Here is a 22840-nt window from a genome sequence, read left to right as displayed (position 1 = left end):
CGTGTAAAACGCTTACAAACCAAAGAGCACTTATAGATCGACTTGCTGCTGTTGTTAGCCAAATGTCCAAGCATTTCAAATGAACGAAGTCTTTCTAGCATATGTACTTAAAGTCAGTGCAAACATTAAGTTAAAATATATCTGTCAACTCCAGCTCTGCCTCCTGCCCTAAACCATGCATCATAACATGTCTCTCTGCCATCTGTTATCTCTGGGTTAGGGTCTGTCTTCTGGGATTTTTCGTTATTAATAAAAAGTTCGTTGTGACACGTGTTTTCTTCACAGCATCAAATTTATGTGGATTAAATCACCTTAGATGCTGAACGAAAGGCGTGAAATTCGTTGACACGACAGTTTAAATGGTTTTGAACTGAATGCTGTATAAACGCCTTCTCATGACGTCACGTTGCGTTAGCGTCCTGCTGCCCGTGGGAGCAGCGTTCATGTGAGGGTGGGAGAAGAGGGCTCTTATCGTCAGTTGGACTGAAGGACATTCTCACATCACATTTCACAGCTGCTATAGGACTGAGATATTAGACTGAATTTCAAAGAGTCTGTGATACTTGGTGTGAAAATAGGAAATATTTCCGTGGCTGTAATTTTACAGGACAGAAGCTGCAGCCTCAGCAGGCACCGAACTGCTCAAGATGTTTAAAAAACTCCTGCAATATGTTCGTACTGAAAAAATCGGTACCCCCGGGACAGTCATCGGGATGGTCGCCATGACTTTCTTTCTGCGGAGTATGATGTGCGCTTGCAGCACTTTTGAATGCAATGAAATCGTCGTCGTGCCTGTTTTTTTAATATTTTTCCTGATGCTCCTGATAGACCAGACATTTCGGAGCACCGCGAAACATCCATCCACGTTTTTATGCCTTGTACTCAAGCGCGTTATCAGAGCGTTTCTAATCAGCCTGCTGTGGATTGTAGCTGTGTTGATTTTCACAGACTGGTATGGTTGCTGTACCACTGATGAAAACACGAGTAAGCTGTTCTGTGAACTTGGGAGCCACACAGCTGAAGAAGAAGCTCAAAAAACTGAAGCGCAAATCAAGTCAAAGGTGAGGATTTCTTCTTGTATATATATGTGCTCTTATTCTACTTTTAATTTACAAATTTACAGCAAACACACATTAATGCTGTTATGTTTTGCATGTTTGTTGCTTCTTTTTCAGCTTGCTGGTTACTCTCTGCTCCTGGGCATGACTGTTGTCGCTTTCTTCATGACTTGGAGTGGGTGGAGAAAATGGTTTGAAGAAAAATACAGTTGGTGCAACAAGAAAACTTTTTACTACAAACTGATTTTGGAAGAAGAGAAAAAGGTTCTGGAGGAGCTTTTGAGGAAGGAAGCAAATGAAACTCTGACTAAAGAAATCACGAGCAACATAAAAAGGAAAGACTGGGACGGCTGTTTTAACGTTGCTCAACAAATGATCAATAAAGCAAAACATCAAAAACCAGAAGCAACCAACCAGCAGATCAACTGGATCAGTGAGGGGAGCTCCAGCAGAGGGGGGCAGCATCATCAAGCAGCAGCACATCAGCAGGTAAAAGGCTCTGTTATATACAGATGTTACAGCTGCCAGACTCTGTCAGTCTAAATTAATGAAACTATTTTTTTGTTGCATTCTGACCTGCACAGTCATCCAGGTCGCCATCATATCTACTCACTATTAATAGCATTAACATGTGTTGTTGTTGTTTAGTTAACTATGAAACCAAAAAGACACAGATTGCTATGCTATCCTGATGTAACTCTCTGATTAATCTGGGCTTGAGACCATCATTAGAGCACTCTGTGTTTCCTGCCTGGTTGCAAATACGATCTATGTTTGCTCTAACTACTAACACTGTGCAGAAATACAATGAAGAGTGAACAATTAGTGCGCAGAGATTCTGTTTTTTACTTTTTCTACCAGAGTTAACTTTCTTACTAATCGATAAAAATCTTTTGCAGGCACAAAACTATGAACTTGAAGCAGTGGCACAAGGTAAACGCACCAACACTCCTTAATTCACCGTACAGCTCCCTTAACATCACCTAACTTCACTTTTACAGTGATAATAATAAAAACTGTCACTGATGTGAGGATGGTGGTCTGCATAGTTAGCACTATGCATTTTCTTGTTTTCACTGAGACTGTCTCACATTGAGGGCTTGCTTTGGCCCAGCTCCATGCAAAGCCTCTTTTGCATAAAGACACGACAGACTCTAAATGTCTAAATTTTGTCAGGAGCTGTGACTCAGTTTAGACATTTACTTTAAAAACTAAAATGATACCAACGATAATAATCTCTTTCACAGGGTTGAAATATCTTATATCTCATAATGAGATTTTTAATATTGCACTGGTGAGGGTTGGAGTTAATTTTCATCACTTTAGAGATTGGCCACAATGTGTTACTGTATAAAATTTTCACACGTTGTTTGTCTCCTGCCCTCCTGCTGCACCATTTATGTTTTCATTTATAAAGTTTTGCTATCAAAGCTCAGAGTGAAGCAAATCTGTATTTAGCACCTCCCAGTCCTCTTATTTCCCCTTTTGTTTTACTTATGATGACTGATGTGATGATCAGTCTGTTGGAATCAGAAAAAAATCTGTAAAATAAAATCTATGGTCTCCATCTTTTTAACAACTCTGTCGACAGTAATGCAGACGACAGACTGTGAGGCAGTTTCTCTGCACTGAAAACATTTACTGTTTATCACTGCAACAGTCTCTGGTTTACCCTTCCTTACTCTTCATATTCACAGGATTCAGGGTAGTTTGGACCCAGGCAAAGAATTCCTTCGTAACGAGAGTCTACAACAAATTTTTATCTACAGATATAATAATCTGACGTTATAATAAATTAATGATTCATCCTAAATTAATCTTTTTGAGAGCAGAGAGAATTCTGGGTCCTTTGCAACACTTGATTTTGGAGACATGACAGCATAACAACCATACTAATGTAAATATATAAAAGGTTAAATAGCAAGAACATTTTGGAACTGTTAGGATTTTTTTTAACTGTGTAAATATTTTCCAGTTGTTGACACTGTCCTCACTTCTATATCATCATCATCATCATAATAATGTTATGTTAACATTTTTAAAAAGAGCACAATTTTTTTTTACTACAAACTAGGCTGTGGATTGAAAACAGTGGTAGGAAACCTTATATGTGCAGGAGTTGCTCATTCCCTGAAATGGCAGCTCAGGTGCTCTTACACTGGGGCAAAAAAGTATTTAGTCAGCCACTGATTGTGCAAGTTCCCCCACTTAAAATGATGACAGAGGTCAGTAATTTGCACCAGAGGTACACTTCAACTGTGAGAGACAGAATGTGAAAAAAAAAATCCATGAATCCACATGGTAGGATTTGTAAAGAATTTATTCGTAAATCAGGGTGGAAAATAAGTATTTGGTCACCTCAAACAAGGAAAATCTCTGGCTCTCACAGACCTGTAACGTCTTCAGTAAGAAGCTTTTCTGTCCCCCACTCGTTACCTGTATGAATGGCACCTGTTTGAACTCATCTGTATAAAAGACACCTGTCCACAGCCTCAAACAGTCAGACTCCAAACTCCGCCATGGCCAAGACCAAAGAGCTTTCGAAGGACACCAGGAAAAGTATTGTAGACCTGCACCAGACTGGGAAGAGTGAATCTACAATAGGCAAGCAGCTTGGTGTGAAAAAATCAACTGTGGGAGCAATCATCAGAAAATGGAAGACATACAAGACCACTGATAATCTCCCTCGATCTGGGGCTCCACGCAAGATCTCATCCCGTGGGGTCAAAATGATCATGAGAACGGTGAGCAAAGATCCCAGAACCACACGGGGGGACCTGGTGAATGACCTGCAGAGAGCTGGGACCAAAGTAACAAAGGTCACCATCAGTAACACACTACAACGGCAGGGAATCAAATCCCGCAGTGCCAGACGTGTTCCGCTGCTGAAGCCAGTGCATGTCCAGGCCCGTCTGAAGTTTGCCAGAGAGCACATGGATGATACAGCAGAGGATTGGGAGAATGTCATGTGGTCAGATGAAACCAAAGTAGAACTTTTTGGTATAAACTCAACTCGTCGTGTTTGGAGGAAGAAGAATACTGAGTTGCATCCCAAGAACACCATACCTACTGTGAAGCATGGGGGTGGAAACATCATGCTATGGGGCTGTTTTTCTGCCAAGGGGACAGGACGACTGATCCGTGTTAAGGACAGAATGAATGGGGCCATGTATCGTGAGATTTTGAGCCAAAACCTCCTTCCATCAGTGAGAACTTTGAAGATGAAACGAGGCTGGGTCTTCCAACATGACAATGATCCAAAACACACCGCCCGGGCAACAAAGGAGTGGCTCCGTAAGAAGCATTTGAAAGTCCTGGAGTGGCCTAGCCAGTCTCCAGACCTCAACCCCATAGAAAATCTGTGGCGGGAGTTGAAAGTCCGTGTTGCTCGGCGACAGCCCCAAAACATCACTGCTCTCGAGAAGATCTGCATGGAGGAATGGGCCAAAATACCAGCTACTGTGTGTGCAAACCTGGTAAAGACCTATAGTAAACGTTTGACCTCTGTTATTGCCAACAAAGGTTATGTTACAAAGTATTGAGTTGTATTTTTGTTATTGACCAAATACTTATTTTCCACCCTGATTTACGAATGAATTCTTTACAAATCCTACCATGTGGATTCATGGATTTTTTTTTCACATTCTGTCTCTCACAGTTGAAGTGTACCTCTGGTGCAAATTACTGACCTCCGTCATCATTTTAGGTGGGGGAACTTGCACAATCGGTGGCTGACTAAATACTTTTTTGCCCCACTGTACATGGTCAGAGTCCACTTGCACTGCAGGATGGATCCAAATATGATAAAAATCTCAGATTTAGACAAAATGTCTCATCCTTCTAAAATTATACTGAAATATCTTAAATTGAGTGACTGACATGTAGATAGTTCTATAAAAGCTCAGACACGTCTCATCACATGTGCGCCTTAACTCATTAAACTTTACATCAATTAAAACCTTTTTGTATTTTTCTTCAGCTACACCTGAAACAGTTACTACAGTTGAAGTCTGACCATTAACAGTAACTCAGTAAAACATCTCTATAGCAGAGATGGTGTAAGACAGCCGTCATATATCAGTGAGGCAGAAATGAGATCAGATTGTAAATGGTTAAACTGGGGACAAAACATTTTAACCTCTTAAGACCCGAACTCTTATATGGCATGCATTTTTAAATTCTCTTTGCTATTTGGGCTGTTTGGGACCTGATGAATGTAAAAACAAAGAATTTCCAGATATTTCTTTTTTCCCTAATTTTTGTCTCTGACAAAAATTATATCAACATATGAGGACATTTTCTTTAAATTTCGATAGAACAGTGTCAGTATAACATTCTCGTAAGTGGATATCAGGCCCTTGTGGAGTAAAATTTTGTATTTTGCTCTAGACATCCCAAAATCTGGCGTCCACCTAGGAGGTTAATCCAGTAATGACAGAAATATTGAAATGCTCTTAAAAACAGAGGTGTTATGTTTAAGTTCTTACTGAATAATTATTTAAAAAATGAAATCAAGAGTTTTTTATTTAATAAAAAAATCACCTGAGGTTGGATATTACAGTTTTTTACAGACGCTAGGACACATTTCCCAATACTTAGGTCACTTTTGCAAAACTCTTCACACAATCCTCCTAACTGACCGTCAGCTTGGCAAAGCAGTTCATTTCACATTCAAAATGCACTACAACTACCAAAACACTTTATTCAGGTCTCAAATAAACTCATTCTTCCAGAACACTAGCAAAGGTTGACAGCCGACAAACACACTTTGTCACCCACAAAACAATGACCTAAAACACACTAACAACATGTAGCATTACAGTGTTTCCCTTGTGTAAAAACAAGGACACATCTCTGTTTATAATTTCAATATATGTTACTGGAATGAATCAGACATCATGCAGAATTCGTTAATATTTGTTTATGTATTTTTATTTTTTTGCACTAAGTAATCCCAAAATACAAGAATTTGTATACACACCATCCACTGATACACATACAATAGTATGCTATCTACTCGGTCTTCTCATTTGGCCACAGGTTCTCATCCACATCAATCTTATCTAAAATCGATTCATTAAAATCCTGAATCGATTTTTTTTAATATAAATTTATTTTGCCCGAAATGCCAGAATCTCTGGTGACATCTCACAAAATTTGAAGAACCACCAAACAGTTAAGACAGTAAATGAGAGCAGGTACACGGATTCTGCACATAGACTTAAACACACAGCGCGACCCGCGGATCAGAATCAGATGTCGCCTTTCTCACAGTCGGGGCTGAAAGCCGACAGCTCGCTGATTCTGATATGTCGGCGGGTCCGCGCTTTGTGTTCACGCCCTTTATGAGCCGATTCTAAAGCTGTTAGTTTGATCTCTCTCCAAACAATATTGACCGAACCAGCAGCAAAAGAAGATCCAAACGCTTCACATAAACATCGTCATGAATTCACTCTGATTTTTACTGTTTTGCTTCCACCGCAATGCACAGCTCTCTCTCTCTCTCTCTCTCTCTCTCCCTCTCTCCTCTCTCCCTCTCTCTCTCTCTCTCTCTCTCTCTCTCTCTCTCTCTCTGTACTCAAGAACAGTTTCCCTTTCTCATTAATTCGCTTGCTTGTTACGCACAAGTCTACTGTTGTTTACAGGCTGTCAGCCGCTGTTTTTTTTTCCCTTTTACATTCTTCCGAAAAGAAAACCTCATTTCTGCTGTTCAATACTGAACAAATTTAAACTTTTTAAAATTATTCAAAATGCAAAACGCTTAACGTGTCTCTAATAAAACCGCTGTAACTTCAGAGGTAATGTTCATATGTTGATTAATGGTTTTCTTTCAGTTTTGATGTACTGCAGAATATTTTTATAAAATCCCAGGCCAGGAAAATCACCTTCATGTTTTTCTGTGTTTATCTTCAGCTACTTTGACACAAAGGCATCTGCTGTGACGCTCACACCTTTGATAAAGTCTGCATGTGTCAGCTTCCTTTTTATTGATACAACAATATGTAAATGTACTGATCTGAATTATAATATTTCTGACTGTCAAAATTTCCCAGATTTAAATCGAATCGAATCGTTATGTCCCTAGGCAACACCTAGGAAAGAGTAACACCTGTGTAGATGTTTCAATCTTACCAATGAGGATCAGCTGTGGCTGGTTAAACTGCATGTTTAGATTTAAAATATGTTTCACAATAAAATATTGCCTGTTGCATTTTGCTGTCTTTTAAGTTTTTTGCATTTGTGTTATTGTATTTGGCCATAAGTTTTAACAGTTTGAAAAAGTATGTAAGCACATGCACAATGTCCTGTACGCACAAAGATTTTTGGCAGTTTGTTAGTGTCTGAGTGAGAAGATAATTCATGAAATTGAGGAGATGTAGTCATTGAATGCATTTTGTGCCAAAACAATGATAACTGGTCCTCAGTTTAGCCCACATAGACTTCTGTTGTGCTCACTGTGTGAGGAGTTTTGCAAACGTGACCTAAGTATTGAGAAATGTGTCCTAGCGTCTGTAAAAAACTGTAATATCTCATGACGATGATGATGATGACCATGATTAAAAAGACTCTTTTATTCCCTCTAAACGACACAGTGTCACATGCTCACATTGCTCAGTCTATTAAAATGGAGGCTCTGTTTTTTTACATGTTGCCATGGTGAATCATGATATCAGAGCTCCTCTCATGAATCTTTTCCTCTTCTAGTCATCCATGTACTTAACTCAGCATGCTTCCTGTAACAGGGTCCAGAAGTACACAGTTCAAAGTACAACTTTAGAAGATCACAAAACACCCACTGTCCTGTAGACGGCTCAGTAAATGACTCCTCAGGCTCAAGTTAAACAGTCGAACCATTTCCAGTATATCTTTGTTTTATGTGCATTTCTTGGATTTTCATTTTTCAAGTCTTGTCTATTTTCATTCAGTTAAACAGTTCATTTTGGTTTTCACTCCAGTTTAAATATAATAAGTTTGCTCTGTACAGACACAATTCTTTGTTTTCTGACAAAAATATTTTTCTGCCCTGTAGAAAACAACGACACCATGCCGTTATTTGGCCAATCCACCTAAAAGAACATCAAGTGATGCAGCTCCAGAAACATCGCAAGTGACCACAGACAAGTTATACACCTTGTCAGGCGACGTGAAGTCTAGAGAGAGAGAGGTCGGATAAAAGTTCTTAATATCCAGCCTTATGTGATTATAAATGGATTGGGATGAATCTGCAAAAAGGTTTTTGGAAAGGCAAGGAGGAGACTGTTGTTGTAGAGTGGACTGATGAGACTGAAGCTGTTCAGTTGCAAACAGAGAGTTCAGTTCCTTGCAAAACAAACACGTTTAAAACAAGACAAGAAAAAAGAAGAAAAAAAAGTTCAAATGTTCTGTTCTAAATCTGTTGTGTTCTACAAATTAATTCGAGAATTGGAAAAGGAAAATAGGAAAAGACATATTTTTTTTGTTTTTGTTTTTAAATCCTATGCCAACTCTTTTTAGCTTTGTAAATATTGGCTATATTTTATGGATAACTCTTATTTTATTTTGACTTTATTTTGCAAATTTATTTAAATTAGGCTATCCTAGGATAAATGTTAATTTGTTGGTTCTAAAGATCTGGATGAATATTTTACTTTATTCTTTATTGTAATTTTTTTATCCTGTTTTTCTGTTTTATTTTTCAAGACTTGGTGAACTGACCTTTATTTTTACAGCTTGGCTTACACTTTTTAGTATGTTGGCAATAATGAGAAGTGTTTTTCAGTTTCCCCCCTGAGGGATTAGCCCCCTTGACATGGTCGGGGGGGGGGGTTGCATGCCTCAATGACCCTAAGAGCTGGACCAGCAGAGGCTTAGTCTTCAGGTGGGACACCAACATTGGTCAGTTCTTGGGGTAGATGCCTGACAATCCAATTACATGACAAAAACAGTTATTCAGAGCACCCCACCACCACCCCACCCCTTTCCTGTCTCTGTTGCCACCATTTGCCTCCTTTACATTTCCGTCTGCCCCCTCATATATGCCTGTCTAGAACCGGCCCAGGTTGCAAAATGTTCCATCCATCCTCTTTCTTCCGCTTATCTGGGGCCGGGTTGTGGGGGCAGCAGCCCAAGCAGAGAAGCTCAGACCTCCCTCTCCCCAGCCACCCCCTCCAGCTCATCCAGGGGAACGCCTTGGTGCTCCTACGCCAGCAGAGAGATATAATCTCTCCAGCGTGTTCTGGGACTGCCTTCTCCAAGTGGGACCTGCCCGGAAAACCTCGCCCAGGAGCCGCCCGAGGGGCATCCTTGTTATTATTGCAAAATCTTCATCCAGCGATTTGTTTTTAGGAGCCCTTTTTTGTCAAGTGGTGGGTTACCACCATCGCAGCTTTTGAGATGTATCTACAAATTCAAATTGATCTTATATTTTTCATTAAATAATAAAATATTTCAGTTTAAATGTCTGATTCTGTGTTTTGCTCTGAGTAAAATATGAGTTTGTGAGAGTTGCAACCCTGTTTTTATTTGCATTTTCCACAGCTTCCCAACATTTTCAGCACTGAGTTTGGGCCTATTTAAAGTTATTGTTTTTCTTCAGAGTGGCAGAGAAGATTTCATTATATATCATTATATATCTCTTGATGTTAGAAAATGACTTCTTAGAACATCAGTAAAACTTGAGTTCTACCTTATGTTCTAAGTAGAACTTAGAACATAAAGTATACAAAAAGCAGCCGGATCAAATGAAGAAGTAAAGAACATACATACATGAATACCAAAGACATCCACCCTCACCCAGGGAGAGGAAAAAGTCAAGATTGTGCAAAGATAAGATGACAGGACATGATGCACCAACTTGAATAAATATTTGCAGGAGGAAACATTTGGCTTAGGAACCTTGAACCTAAACCACAAGTGTTCCTGTGAATGCACATGTGGCTGCTAAAGCTGGTGGACCTAAATGTTCACCTCCAAGTCCGTTCACATACAAGAGGGAGGGGAGTGAGTGAGTCAGCGCTCAGGGCACAGAGACTAAGTTGGCCTTAAACACACAGTTTTAAAATTCGCTCCCACAGTCCCATAATCCCACAGTCCAGCATGTTCGCAGACATGTCTCCTCCTGACAGCGCGTCACTGCAGTCCCGCCCCACTCCACACCTGAACACGGCCTCCCTCGTAGCACAGCCAGATGCAGGCAGAGGGGCACCCCTGCCCTGCTGTGATTTGCGGCCATCGCCACTCACTGTTGTTGTTCCTGCCATTGGGACTGGATCGCCGAACGACTCGTGGCCCCCCACAGTCAGGCAGCAGTTCCTCCAACACATGTGCGGGCTTACACGCGTTTCTTTATCTCCTGCTCACCTTTCGTGCGTCGCTCCTCTTGTCTCTGCGCTCACTATCCCCTTTAACAGGTCAATCTGGCGGCTGATAGGCCACCTCGGGGAACGCCCCCACCTCACAAGTACTTACAATTGTCCTCTTCGTCCACAGTGGATTAGAAGAATATTGTGCAACAACACTAAAATACATAATATAAATATGAGGATAAAACCATGCAATATAAATATCAATAAACAAACATGCAATATAAATTTCACAATAAAATCATGCAAATAAAATCAACACTATGTACCAATACACAGATTGATAAAACATAAAAACACAAATTTCCACTGTGTGACACACAGTTTGTGCATAACATAAAAATCTGTTTTTATTTTTTTTTTCAGCTTGACTACAAGTTTGTTGGTTATTTATATCATCTGCTCAATGAAATAATTAATTTAAATGTAGAATTTTAGAAGAAAATAACAATTGTTAGTCTGAATGGCCAATAATCTGCACATTTAGTTCTCACTTTTGTCAAAACTAACTCTGTGTGTGTGTGTGTGTGTGTGTGTGTGTGTGTGTGTGTGTGTGTGTGTGTGTGTGTGTGTGTCATTTGAGTGCATATGATTTTACTGAAGAGCAGTCAGTGTCCAGTTCAGTCAGCTGCTGGGCATTTTACTAAGGGTAATTTCATGTCCTTATTTAAATGTGAAGTAAAGGGAAGGCATCAGGAAAGTTATTTAAATAACACATTAAAAAAACATCAGCTGCTGACCAAAGAGTCATATTTATAAAATCATGAGATAACATGAAGACAGAACAAAGTAAAATGACAGTATGTGAAAGGAATGTGATGCAGCAGCGACCTCGAGTGGCTGCTGTCTGAATTACAGGTTCTCCAAGTTCCTCCTTCACTTACAGCAGCTTTTAAAGTGTAATGACAACCTTTCACTTTTTAGGTTTAAATGCCATGAATAAGAATTTTCCTAAACATTTTATTTTTACCACAATATTTGATCCATTTGATATCACAAAATGCTAAATGCAAAAAAGGGAAGCAAAACATCAACATAGCCTAAAACAATTCCACAAAAAAGAAAACGGATGCAGATGGAAAAATCTCACTGTGTTCAAGCAAAATAAAATGATGAAAAATGTGCACAACAAAGCAAAATAAATACATATAAATAAAAGTGATGGCGATGGCTTTGCATGTGCACATCAAGGAAAATAAACTGAAGGCAAACATCCTGGTAATTGTGCTGAAGGTCCCTAAAAAGTTCTGTAAGAATATTGTTCAGGTGATGCTTCATCCTGAGTAGTTTGCTGCAGCTTGTGTTCACTAAAGTTATAATCATGGGAAAACACGCATGCTGTTTTTCAAGTAAAATTTCTCTTGTGATACTTTTAAAATTCAGCCTCAGAACATTTATATTTCTACTTCTGGTTCTATTGTAGACTATGAAATGAGCGGCAGGTTCTGCAGTCCAAAGGAAAATGGGAACTTGACTATGACTGAGGACAAAAAACATTCACATAGCAGGTATTGACATAAAAATCAGGCAAGCAGTAGGACACATATGTACCTGTAATGAATGAGCAAAATTTGAACTGTTTCCTTTTTCAATTTATTTTCACAGCATTATTTACAATACTTATACTTCACAAGATGACCGGCAACAGAAGTCACCGTTTTGGATGAGAGGGTGGAATGCTAAGTTAGCTAGGCTAGCAAACTGAATCCACAGACTGTGGTTGTTGCACAAACAGCACAGATCTCTGCTAAATATTAGATAGTCTTGTTGTTTGTAGCAAGAACCCAAACCAAAATACAAAAGGGTGTCTCAGGGACCAGAGCTACACCACATGGCTTCAAGTAAGTTCCAACAGTTCGCAGAGACATGGAGTTTCACCCACACCGCTACTAGCCCCCATTACCCACAGAGCAACGGCCTAGCCGAAAAAAAACGTACTACACAAGGCCAAAGCTGAACATAAGGACCCTTACTTGAGCCTATTGGAATATCGGAACACCCCTGTGGACAACTTAAAGTCGCCCGCAAAACTACTCATGAGCCGGAGACTCCACTCCATGACAGCACTGTGGTTTATCCCAGCCTCCGCCTGTGGAGCCCCCTGACAAAGACACTACAACACCCAGATACACAACTCGATATGGACGTGTTACTAAACCAAGACAGGTCTTGGTATATTGTAAAGGGTGCAGGCGGATCACTGCCCTAGAAAAAAAAAAGGAGAACAGCTGTTCATCTGTTTGTTGTTTCAATAATTCCACTAAATGCATCTGCTTATTATGGTAATAATTTAGCCAGTATTGAGACAAATGCTATGATAATGGACGTTGCTCAGGATGCTTATTGCTGTAATTTCAGTTGCCTGACACATTTAACAAGCCTGAGTTGCTCTGTTGTTGATGTTTTTCTCGTCAGTCTTACAGCAGAAGTACCAGACACCATGAACTAACACAGCTACAACCCACAGCAGAGCAATTAAAAAAGGCTCTGATAACGCGCTTGACAACAACAGAAGCGTCCCAGCGTGTTTTGCAGCACTTCGGAATGTCGTGTTTGTCAGCAGCATTAAGAAAAATATTAAATATTAAATATTAAAAACTGGCACACCTATAGCTTCAGTGCATCGGAAAGTTTTGGTGCTGCAACTGCAGGAGAGGTACTGGTAATGAAAAAAACGACAGGATGGGGGCGCACTGACAGAGGCAAGACCAAGACCACAGGGTATCGAGACCAAGACAAGACCAAGACAAAAGTACATCGAGACCAAGACGAGACCAAGAGCACGTAAAAGTGGTCTCGAGACATCCAACTCTACCGCTAACTTTCTGCTTCTTAATTCAGATCAAACTGAGGTTATTGTACTCGGCCCTGAAAATCTTAGAAATATTGTATCTAACCAGATTCTTACTCTGGATGGCATTACCTTGGCCTCCAGTAATGCTGTGAGCAACCTTGGAGTCATTTTTGACCAGGACATGTCCTTCAAGGTTTAAATCTGGGACTGCCCACCATTTGACCTTCTCGGATGAGAGGTGAAACGTCTTCAAGCAACTTTAAGAAGTCCAGACGCTTTTCTTTGCAAGATCCTTTGACTACCTATATTAAGGATTTATGATCACATTTACTCTTAAATTGACTGGATGAAAAGAAAAATATGAAGATTTAGTATTTGCTGCACTGACAGATGAATTGGTTGAAATAGGAACCTGTGGCATTTGGGTGGCTATTTGGTCATAGATCCTAGTATTTATAATCAAATATGGAGTCTGTGCTGCATATTGATCAGGTGTTTTTTTAATCAGTTTTTGCATTTTTTTCAATAAGTGTAAATACGAAGTATAAATACAAGCAAATATATTGAGATACCTACAGCTATATTTGGTATCTCTGTTATCTGTTTATTTTCTATTATTTTTATCATTTTTATTAAACATTTACCCGACACTTTATTAGGTGCACCTTGCTAGTATCATGTTGGAGCGCCTTTTGCCTTCAGAACTTGTTGAGATGTTGAGAATCTCCTGTTCAACATCACAGTGGTGCTCTGTTGATTCCATTTTGAAAAAGCCCTTATTGGACTCCAGAATACTTTCAACGGTACTTTGAAGTATAGTTACTGAAACAAATTTAAAAGTGTCAATCTAACCATGATAAAATATTGATACTTTAACCACTCTTAGCTGTGACATAGAGGCAGCCAGCCACACCTAAATGTTTCAGATCCTTAAACAAATTTTAATAGTAGACAGTGGGAATCCAACTAAATGCTCCTAGCTCTGTCTGAAAAAGACTGCTTGTGCCACCCGTGGCCGCAATAGACTTCTTTGCTGAATTGCATTAATTCAGCCACACTGGAGAGTTTGAGCATGAACAGTTTTGACAAATACAAAACAAGCTTTTGTGTTCCCCATTAGATGGCCTCTAACTTCCTTAACTTCAATGAGAACAAAACTGAAGTGATAATGTTTGGACCAAGCGGCTATCCCAGCACCTCTCATTATAACCTGCACAGTCTTGAACCTTTTGTCAAATCACATGCCAAAAATTTGGGGGTTATATTTGTCAGCAATTTCACCTTTGAAAAACACATAAGCTCAGTCGTACAGCGGTCTTTCTTCAAACTGAGGCTTTTATCTAAGGTGAGATCATTTTTGAACGGGCGATTCATGCTTTTATTATATCCCAGCTGGACTATTGTAACTCCTTATATGCTGGAGTCAGCCAGACCTGCCTGGCAAGGCTGCAGTTAGTCCAGAATGCTGCAGCTCATCTTCTGACACGTAATAAAAGATGTGAACACATTTCTCCGGTGCTTGCCTCTCTTCATTGGCTCCCTGTCCGCTTCAGAATTAATTTTAAAATTTTATTGTTGACTTACAAAGCCCTGAATCGAGCATTTGCAGTCGTAGCGCCTAAGCTGTGGAATAATTTGCCCCTATACGTCAGACAGGCTCCTACTGTCAATCTTTTCAAATCTTATCTTAAAACACATTTTTATTTACTGGCTTTTAATACAGCATGAGAGTTATTTGTTAATCCATATTTGGTGTTTGCTATCAATACTCGAAGTTATTTTATTATGTATGTTGTATTCTTGTTCAGCACTTTGGTCAATGCTCCTGCTGTAATTAAATGTGCTATATAAATAATTAAACTATTATTAAACTATTGTTGCTCAGAAGTCATTTTCATGTTGGAACCCTTGCATGTGTGTAGATTTTGCCCATTTTGTTTTTTTGTGCTGAGGCCTGCAGTTCTTTTGATATTGTTCTGGGTTCTTTTGACCTCCTGAATGAGTCATTATTCATTCTTTAAGTACTTTTGGTCAGCAACTATTAATGGAAAGTTTAACTGCTGTTCCAGTTTTCTCTAATTGTGGATAACAGCTCTCACCATGGTTCACTGGGGTCCCAGAGGCAGAGAAAGGGCTTTATAATCGTTTCCAGACTGATAGATATCGCAGACTTTGTTTCTCAGCTGTTTAATAAGATTTTGGCATGATGTGTTGTTGTTTGCTTCATTAGAAGGATTTTATATAAGTGATTTCTTCATTCAACATATCTGATATTTTGCTAGAAAAATTGAATTCAAAACGTGTTTTAGATTTTAGAGTCTTCAAAATATCAACCCTTTGTTTTAATTACTGCTTTGCTCACTCTTGGCCTTCTCTCATTGAGCTTCATGAGGTCGTCACCTGAAATGGTTTTCCAACAGTCTTGAATGAGTTCCCAGAGATGCTGAGCACTTGTTGGTCCGTTTGCCTTTACTCTGCGCTCCATCTCCTCCCAAACCATCTCCACTGGCTTTTGGTCAGGTGACTGTGGAGGCCAGGCCATCCTGTGCAGCACTCCATCACTCTCCTTCTCGGTCAAATAGCCGTTACACAGCCTGGAGGTGTGTTTGGGTTCATTTTGCTGTTGAAAAATAAATAATGTTTCAACTAAACGCAAACGGGATGGGATGTCACTGCAGGATGCTGTTGTTCAGTGTGCCTTCAGTTTGGAATAAATCCAGCAAAGCACCTCCTCCTCCATGCTTCACGGTTGTGCATGAAAAGACTATCTTTTTATTTTTTCTGCATCACACAGAGACACGCCAGGTGGAACCAAAGATGTCCGATTTGGACTCATCAGACCAAAGCACACATTTCCTCTGGTCTGATGTCCATTCCTTCTGTTTCTTACCCCAAACAAATCACTTCTGCTTGGTGTTTTTGACCATAAAGGCCTGATTCACACAGTCTCCTCTGAACAGTTGATGTAGAGATATTTCTGCTACTGGACCTCTGTGTGGCATTTATCTGGGCTCTGATCAGAGCTGATGTTAACTTGCGATTGCTGAGGCTGGTGACTCGGATGAATTAATCCTCTGCACTTCTGCACTCCACAACTGATGGTCTCAAACCCCATTAGGAAAGAAAGAAATTTCACATGTAAAACCTGACAAGGCAAGTGGAAACTGTTTCAGGTGACTACAACATGAAGCTCATTGAGAGAAGGCCAGTTTGCAGCGCTGTCAACAAAGCAAATGCTGGCTTCTTTCAGGAATCTAAAATATAAGACATATTTAGAGTTATTTATCAACTTATTCATTGCTACATAATTCCATATATCTTGCTTCATATATTTAATGCCTTCAGTATGTATCAACAATGTAGGAAGTAGTAAAAATAAAGAAAAACCTTTAAATGAGAAGGTGTGTCCAAACATTTGGCTGGCAGTGTACATATAAATCTTGAAGTAGTCTGATGTCCACATGTCATGTTCGGGGGGCTTTTTGTAATACCTTGGAGGCCAAAGTTTAATATCTAAGGTTTTATGAATTTTGACTTCTTTTGCTCCTTTCAAGAGTCGCCACCACGGACCACCTCTGTCCATCTCAGAATGATGAAGTTTTATGGAGCTGTAAGGCTTTGTCCAATATTTCCACCTTTCCATCAATCCTGTCCACATGTCTAAACCTCACCAGCATTGCCTCTCTAACTTGTCCTCTGTTCCTCTGACCCATTCATTTCTAATCCAGTGATTCTGGTCACTTCAAATGAAAATCTTAACATCTCCAGCTCTACCTCCTGTCTTTTTGTCCCGGAAACAGACAAACCATACATCATACATACAAGGTCTCACTCCCACCTTGTAAACTTTGCTTTTCACAAATTACTCCTTGCACTCATCTCAACCCACTCCGCCCTACGTGCACTCTCTCCCTCCCATTCACACACTTATCTTCTGTCTTCATCTACTGACTCTCATTCCTCTTCTCTGCAGTACATGGCCCCACATCTCCATCTTCCCTTCCATCTGCTGTCACTCAAACAACAGATCATAATGTTGTCTCCAAAGATCAAATTTTGGACCTGGCCACCTTGCAGTATCTGAGACACCATCTCATATACTCACACTCAGTGGTTTTCAGGAGCCCATGCAGTGATCGCCATTACAGAATCTGTTCTCGATGCAGTGCAGACTGAAAAGCCATCCTTGTGAGTCTGTGTGCCACAACACCTGAAGGAATATGCTAAATATACATAATAATTGTTTTTGACAATTAATAATGATAAAAATATATATAAACATACAAAATGGACCAAAGTTTCCTGGATAATGAGGTAAAAATATTTGCACTTTGAGCATTTGTCCTCCAGGAGGCGCCACAATAAGAGATCTGTCAGTAGATTCTTTTTTTTTTTAAACTAATGATTAGATAAATACTTAAATATTGAATTCATCAGTTAGGACCTCCTACTATTTAATAAAAAAAAATAACTGACATAATAGCTGAAAACCATTGAAATCTTTTGGTGTCCAAAACATCAGACTTCATGTGGTCTGAAATCATCTCTTAAAAACCTCTGGATCCACAACAGGATACAGATAACACAATTAGCAGAAACAGTTACAGTTCAGCATTACCTGTAACTTGAAGTATGAAAACATTTGAGATGCAGAATGTCACCGCCGATCTCGTATTAAACCACAAACAGCACAAACAGCTAAATGTTCAGTGGAAAAAAGGAAAGACAAATAACAAAATGCAAAGCTCATGTTTTTTTTTTTATTCATTTTTACTGAAACACATATTACAGTTCAAATTGTCCATTTCATTTGAAAGTATTTATTAAAATATCAGCTTAGCACGTTAAAATCCAAATCTCTGTTTTTCTCTCTCTAGACCCAAAAGCTTCATTTTTATGATTTCTGTCAAACCTGAAACTTCACAGCTTCTTTGAGCATGTTGTTTATACACAGGTGGCATTAAATGTTACAGGAACAGTGAAAACTATATTATTAATGTCTTTAATAGGCTACTGGTAAAATTTGAGCTTAAAGAGACGGTCACACATAAAGCAACTAGAAACAAAATAGCCAACGTCAGTGTGAAGCCAGCAGGTCAAAAGTTAAACTAAACTAACAGAGTGATAAAGTGGCCACGAGGGAGAGTGAAGACTACAGCTGATCCAAATATAAAGGGAAAGTGTTCCCAAGCCAACCAAAGGCTACAAGATAGAGACAAGCTGTCAGCTACAAAGTGATGCACAATGACTCTAAGGCTTTCTGTAGAAGCTCCTTATAACATGCTCACATTTGTGAAATTCAAACAATATCATAGCGTAAAAATAGCACCATTAAAAATCTACATGTGACATAAAAAAAAACTTTGAAATATATGAAACATACATGTATCACCATAACATGGTATTTAGAAGCATAACATAACAATCTTACTATAGTTTCCTTTCACTTGTGACGTACAGACATATTTTTTTTCTTATAAACTGAAAATGAAACTTCTGAATTCTGACGGTCGCAGTGACGATAATTTCCTCACATTTCTGTTGTGCGTTTTCCTGAATCAGACTCCTCCATTAGTTCGTCCTCCTGTTTAAATTTAAAACACACACACACACAACTTAGATTACTTAAGTTTGAATAGAAAACAAAGAAAAACAAAGGAAAGTCAGCACAGAACAGACAAAGTGATGATAAAAATCTCTGTTCCTAATTTTATCTGTAATTAGGATCCTAAAGTAAAAACAAAAAACAAAACACGAGGTTGAAATAATACAGAATGTAAAACTGCTTTTGTAGATCCAAAACAAAATAGATAAAATTAAACCTGGAAGGTGAACAAAGACAGAATGATACATTTACCTCTGGCCCCTTAATTTCAAGAGGAATCTTGTCCTACAGAGACAGAAAAAACAGAGGATCATGTATTTTACTTGTTCTTCAGTCACATCTGGACTGAAGTGGTTTACATGTTTTTTTAAAAAGTCCCTGGACTCTTCATAGAGCAACATGATGTTACCTTCTGTCCTGGTGGAGTTTTGTTTTCAATCAGCTTTTCAGCAACATCAAAACATTCCCCCCATGTTCCACTGCCAAGTTTCTTCTGCATTTCTTCGGTCAGCTTATCTTTTGCTGCTTTTCTTATCATCTCTGTGAGTACATTTTCTTCCTCTTCCAAAATCATTTGGTCGTAGAGAAGTTTTCTGTCACAGCAACTTGGGCAATTCTTTTTCTTTTCACAGCATTTCTTCCATCCAAGTGGTAACACAAGGCTAACCACCAAAAAGCCAGCTGAGAGTATACCCAAGCCAATAATCTGAAGGAGAAGCAACAAAGACGATATTTTAAACTCATATTCTGAAATCACAAAAGAGGACATGTATTTAGTTAAACAGGTGATATCTAAAAGAATTGTTGTCTGTATTCTTTTCTTTTAACTCATCAGTTTCTCCCTCTTTTGACTCAGTTGCTTTGACTCAGACTCACCCGACCATTCGCCACCTAACAAACCAGAAGCATGAGTGAGTGATATCTCATCAATTGTAATTTCTTGGTGAAATTCTACCTTTACAATTAAGTAAAACAATAGACAGTTTAAAAGGTGTGAAAATAATTATTTATGAGCTGTGTTACTGTCTTCTGCTTTTAATTGGTCAAGTGATAAAGTGTGAGCTCCACTTTAAAAGTTTGTTTGTAAAAGTTTGGTCTGGAGCATTTACATGTGCTTTATACAATGCTACAATCGTCCCAGCAAATTCACCCCAAATTCAGATGTTTAACACTCATCGAAACTGTAAAATACACAAGTACTACATCTCATACTCTAGAGGTCCGAGTTAGCATATTCAATGCTAAAGTTCACAACAGTAAAATTACAAAAGCCAGCATACCTGGTGTGCATCAGCTAATCAAGTCCTACCTATTAAGTTGCGAAGGTGAGCAGTGAGAGGAGAGAGGAAAAAAATGGAAGTGGACCAGAATAGAGCACAACAGCCTCATCAGCTAATGATGACTAAAGACTTCTGGAACAACATCCTTTGGACAAATGAGACCAAAGTCCAGATCTCTGGTGTAATGTACAGCACCACATTTGGTGAACACCTGAAACCAACTGTCAGGCGTGGTGGTGGAGGTGTGATGGTTTGAGGCTGTTTAGCACCTTGCTTTGACTGAACTGTGAATTCCTCTGCATAATATAGTAGCCTAAAGTCAAAGACAAATTTATTTATATAGCACTTTAAAACAAGTTTTGACCAAGGTGCTTTACAATTAAGATAATCAAAAGAAATAAAAATATATATATATAAAGACATGATAAAAATTAAGAAAAAGAATAATAAAATTAGAAGATTTGAGTAAGAAATAAGATAAATAAAAGTAATAAAAACTCATTCTGATTTAAAAGACAAGAAATAAAAGTGGGTTTTCAGATGAGTTTTAAAAGTTTCCAGTGTTGGGGAGTTCCTGATGTAAAGGGGCAGTTTGTTCCACAATTTCAGAGTAGTCACAGCAAAGGCCTGATATCCTCTGTGCTTTAATCTGGGACAGCCAGGAGCATTTGGTCCACAGACTTCAGTGATCTTGCAGGAGTGTACCAATTTAAAAGATCAGAAAGGTATGAGGGCGCTAACCCTCCTAATGTGAGGCCATCTGGCTGACAGCTAAAGGTCCGCCTAAACTGGGTCATATAACAGGAAAGAGATTCCAAGCACAGCAGCAAATTTCCAACAGATTGGCTGAAAAAGAAAAGAACCAACATGCTGCTCTGGCCCAGTCAAACTCCAGACCTCAACCTGACTGAACTGCCTGAAGAGAGCTGCTTATGGACAAATATATGTGAACCTCAATGAACTGAAGCAATGTTGTCAAGAAGAGTGGACCAGGAGTTTGGACCACAATGATATGAAAATCATACAGTAAACAGCTCATTAGGTGTACTGTATAGAATCATGTAAAACATATCAAAATTTGCTTGCATCAGAGAACTGCTGAAACCATCCAGTTTCCCTGTATTGGTCACTGGACTCTGTAACCATCTGTAACTTGTAACCATAGATGTAACCATCTATGGGTTTATACTTGTAATTTAAAAAAAAACACACCCCAAAAACTAAAATTTAAGCAACATAAACTTAGTACAATCTCACTATACATTCAGATATTCAGGTCAATCTTAAATAAAGGTGTAAAAGACCACAATAACTCAAGAGAGCAACACAGACTGGTACTGTATGATGTGTGAAGAATAACAAATTTACTCACCATGGATTTATTTTTCAGCTTCGCAATCAGGACTCGTTCCTCAGCTGTGATGTTTTCTTTGTCTTTGCAGCCTAACTGTGGATGTTCTTTATACGTATTCCAACAGCAAACAAACCAGTCTCCATCGATGAACACGGACGATACCCAAAGCAGACCAATGCAAACTGCCTTCATAATGTGAAAGCAAAAAACCAAGAAAAATCTCCACCCGCACTCGCAACAACAATAACAACAATAACAACAACAACATTCATACGATGTGCATGTAGACCATGAGTATTTCCAGACTCCCTTGAACAGCTCATCTGTCCAGAGTTGTAAAGAAAATAAAATTAAAAAAGGTAGAACCAAGTAGAAAGAGCAGGTTGTTATATCAGCATCACAAGTGCAGTTTAAATCCTCATCAAGCACATAATTGTGAACAAAAATCACAATCATTGCGACATACGTGCTGTATTGTTTGATGGCAAATTTTGGGAAGAAGTTCTTCATCTTGGGTGCTGAAGTTGGCGTCTGCTGAGAGCTGCAAACTTAAACTAAATATTCTGAGAGGAAACCGTGCCCTTCCTATACACAGAATCCTAAAACTGCAGAAGAGGAAATGGGGATAGCACAAAGATGAATACACAGGAAGTGTGAAACTGTATTCAGGGGGAACTATTCAGGCTGAGAACAAATTCGAACATATAAACCACAAGCGTTCATGGTTACAGGCGCACAGCTTTGTGAATGTTTTGTTTTTATTACTTCCTAAAGCCTGTTGTTTTCCTGCTTTGTTTTTCGAAGTTGCAGGAGGGGAATGGCTTTAACATCTTTACAATATGTCTGTGAACAAAGTTTTTTTTTCCATGCTGTTTGCACTGTGTATCTTATCATGCAGAGGGTGTGAAACATCAAATAAAAGTGCTGGTGTGACTGTACAGGGCTGAGTGTCTATATATGTGTTTATTTAGTAGTTCAATGGAAGGTTTCAGTTAAAAGTGAGAAAAACAAATTGCGTTCACATTTGCAGTTTTGTCTTGTGGTGGCAGATTTCTCATGTATTAATGGACTGAAGCTATAGAGATACTTGATGTGCCGTGGAATTTTCTGTGTTTAAGAGTGTTCTGGGAAGGTATAAAAGAGTTCAGGGCGATGGCCATTAGCAGAAATGATGTTTTGGCTGGGATGTTTCTCTCCATATTGCAATATGTTATTAAACCATTTCAAAATGTTCACTGGGAGTGTAGCAGGTCATTGTTAAAATTTCCATAACAATTTGGCGTTGTTGAACAGGATTCCTCGGGTGAGTTTCGCTAAATCACGAGCACGTGGTGAATGACAATTCTGAGGTAAAATTGCCTCAGTCTCACCAATCTTGTCTTTTCAAAAAAGGGGGAACCACGAGATG

At 39.0% G+C, this 22840-nt stretch overlaps 2 protein-coding genes across 3 annotated transcripts; one reads left to right on the top strand and one right to left on the bottom strand.

Annotated features, from left to right (window-relative positions):
- Nucleotides 1-356: 356 nt before the first annotated feature.
- Nucleotides 357-9539, top strand: LOC120728055. Its single transcript, XM_040022726.1, has 4 exons — nucleotides 357-1061; nucleotides 1176-1547; nucleotides 1958-1991; nucleotides 8089-9539. The coding sequence occupies exons 1-4, from the start codon at nucleotides 648-650 to the stop codon at nucleotides 8127-8129; spliced, it is 861 nt and encodes a 286-aa protein (XP_039878660.1). The 5' UTR covers nucleotides 357-647; the 3' UTR covers nucleotides 8130-9539.
- Nucleotides 9540-17931: 8392 nt separating this feature from the next.
- Nucleotides 17932-22178, bottom strand: LOC120728048. Of its 2 annotated transcripts, XM_040022719.1 has the most exons (4): nucleotides 21451-22162; nucleotides 19208-19504; nucleotides 19051-19083; nucleotides 17932-18777 (listed from the first exon to the last, which is right to left on the bottom strand). In XM_040022719.1, the coding sequence occupies exons 1-4, from the start codon at nucleotides 21940-21942 to the stop codon at nucleotides 18724-18726; spliced, it is 876 nt and encodes a 291-aa protein (XP_039878653.1). In that variant the 5' UTR covers nucleotides 21943-22162; the 3' UTR covers nucleotides 17932-18723. The 2 variants fall into 2 exon arrangements, with proteins under 2 accessions (XP_039878653.1, XP_039878652.1); XM_040022718.1 differs by lacking the exon at nucleotides 17932-18777 and having other exon boundaries at nucleotides 18798-19083; nucleotides 21451-22178.
- Nucleotides 22179-22840: the final 662 nt, after the last annotated feature.

Source organism: Simochromis diagramma, unplaced genomic scaffold, assembly GCF_900408965.1.
Source record: "Simochromis diagramma unplaced genomic scaffold, fSimDia1.1 OVJJ01000308.1, whole genome shotgun sequence".
NCBI lineage: Eukaryota > Metazoa > Chordata > Actinopteri > Cichliformes > Cichlidae > Simochromis > Simochromis diagramma.
This window is presented reverse-complemented; position numbering and strand designations above follow the sequence as displayed.

What these genes read in the sequence shown, in the direction of transcription:
- LOC120728055 (XM_040022726.1), top strand. Translation starts at nt 648, where the DNA reads ATGTTTAAAAAACTCCTGCAATATGTTCGTACTGAAAAAATCGGTACC. An exon ending in AAGCAGCAGCACATCAGCAG is followed by an intron (nt 1,548 to 1,957) that starts GTAAAAGGCTCT and finishes AATCTTTTGCAG; the next exon opens with GCACAAAACTATGAACTTGA. An exon ending in ACTTGAAGCAGTGGCACAAG is followed by an intron (nt 1,992 to 8,088) that starts GTAAACGCACCA and finishes TCTGCCCTGTAG; the next exon opens with AAAACAACGACACCATGCCG.
- LOC120728048 (XM_040022718.1), bottom strand. Translation starts at nt 21,942, where the DNA reads ATGAAGAACTTCTTCCCAAAATTTGCCATCAAACAATACAGCACGTAT. An exon ending in AGCTGAAAAATAAATCCATG is followed by an intron (nt 19,505 to 21,450) that starts GTGAGTAAATTT and finishes CTTCTCCTTCAG; the next exon opens with ATTATTGGCTTGGGTATACT. An exon ending in AAACTCCACCAGGACAGAAG is followed by an intron (nt 19,084 to 19,207) that starts GTAACATCATGT and finishes CTGTCTCTGTAG; the next exon opens with GACAAGATTCCTCTTGAAAT.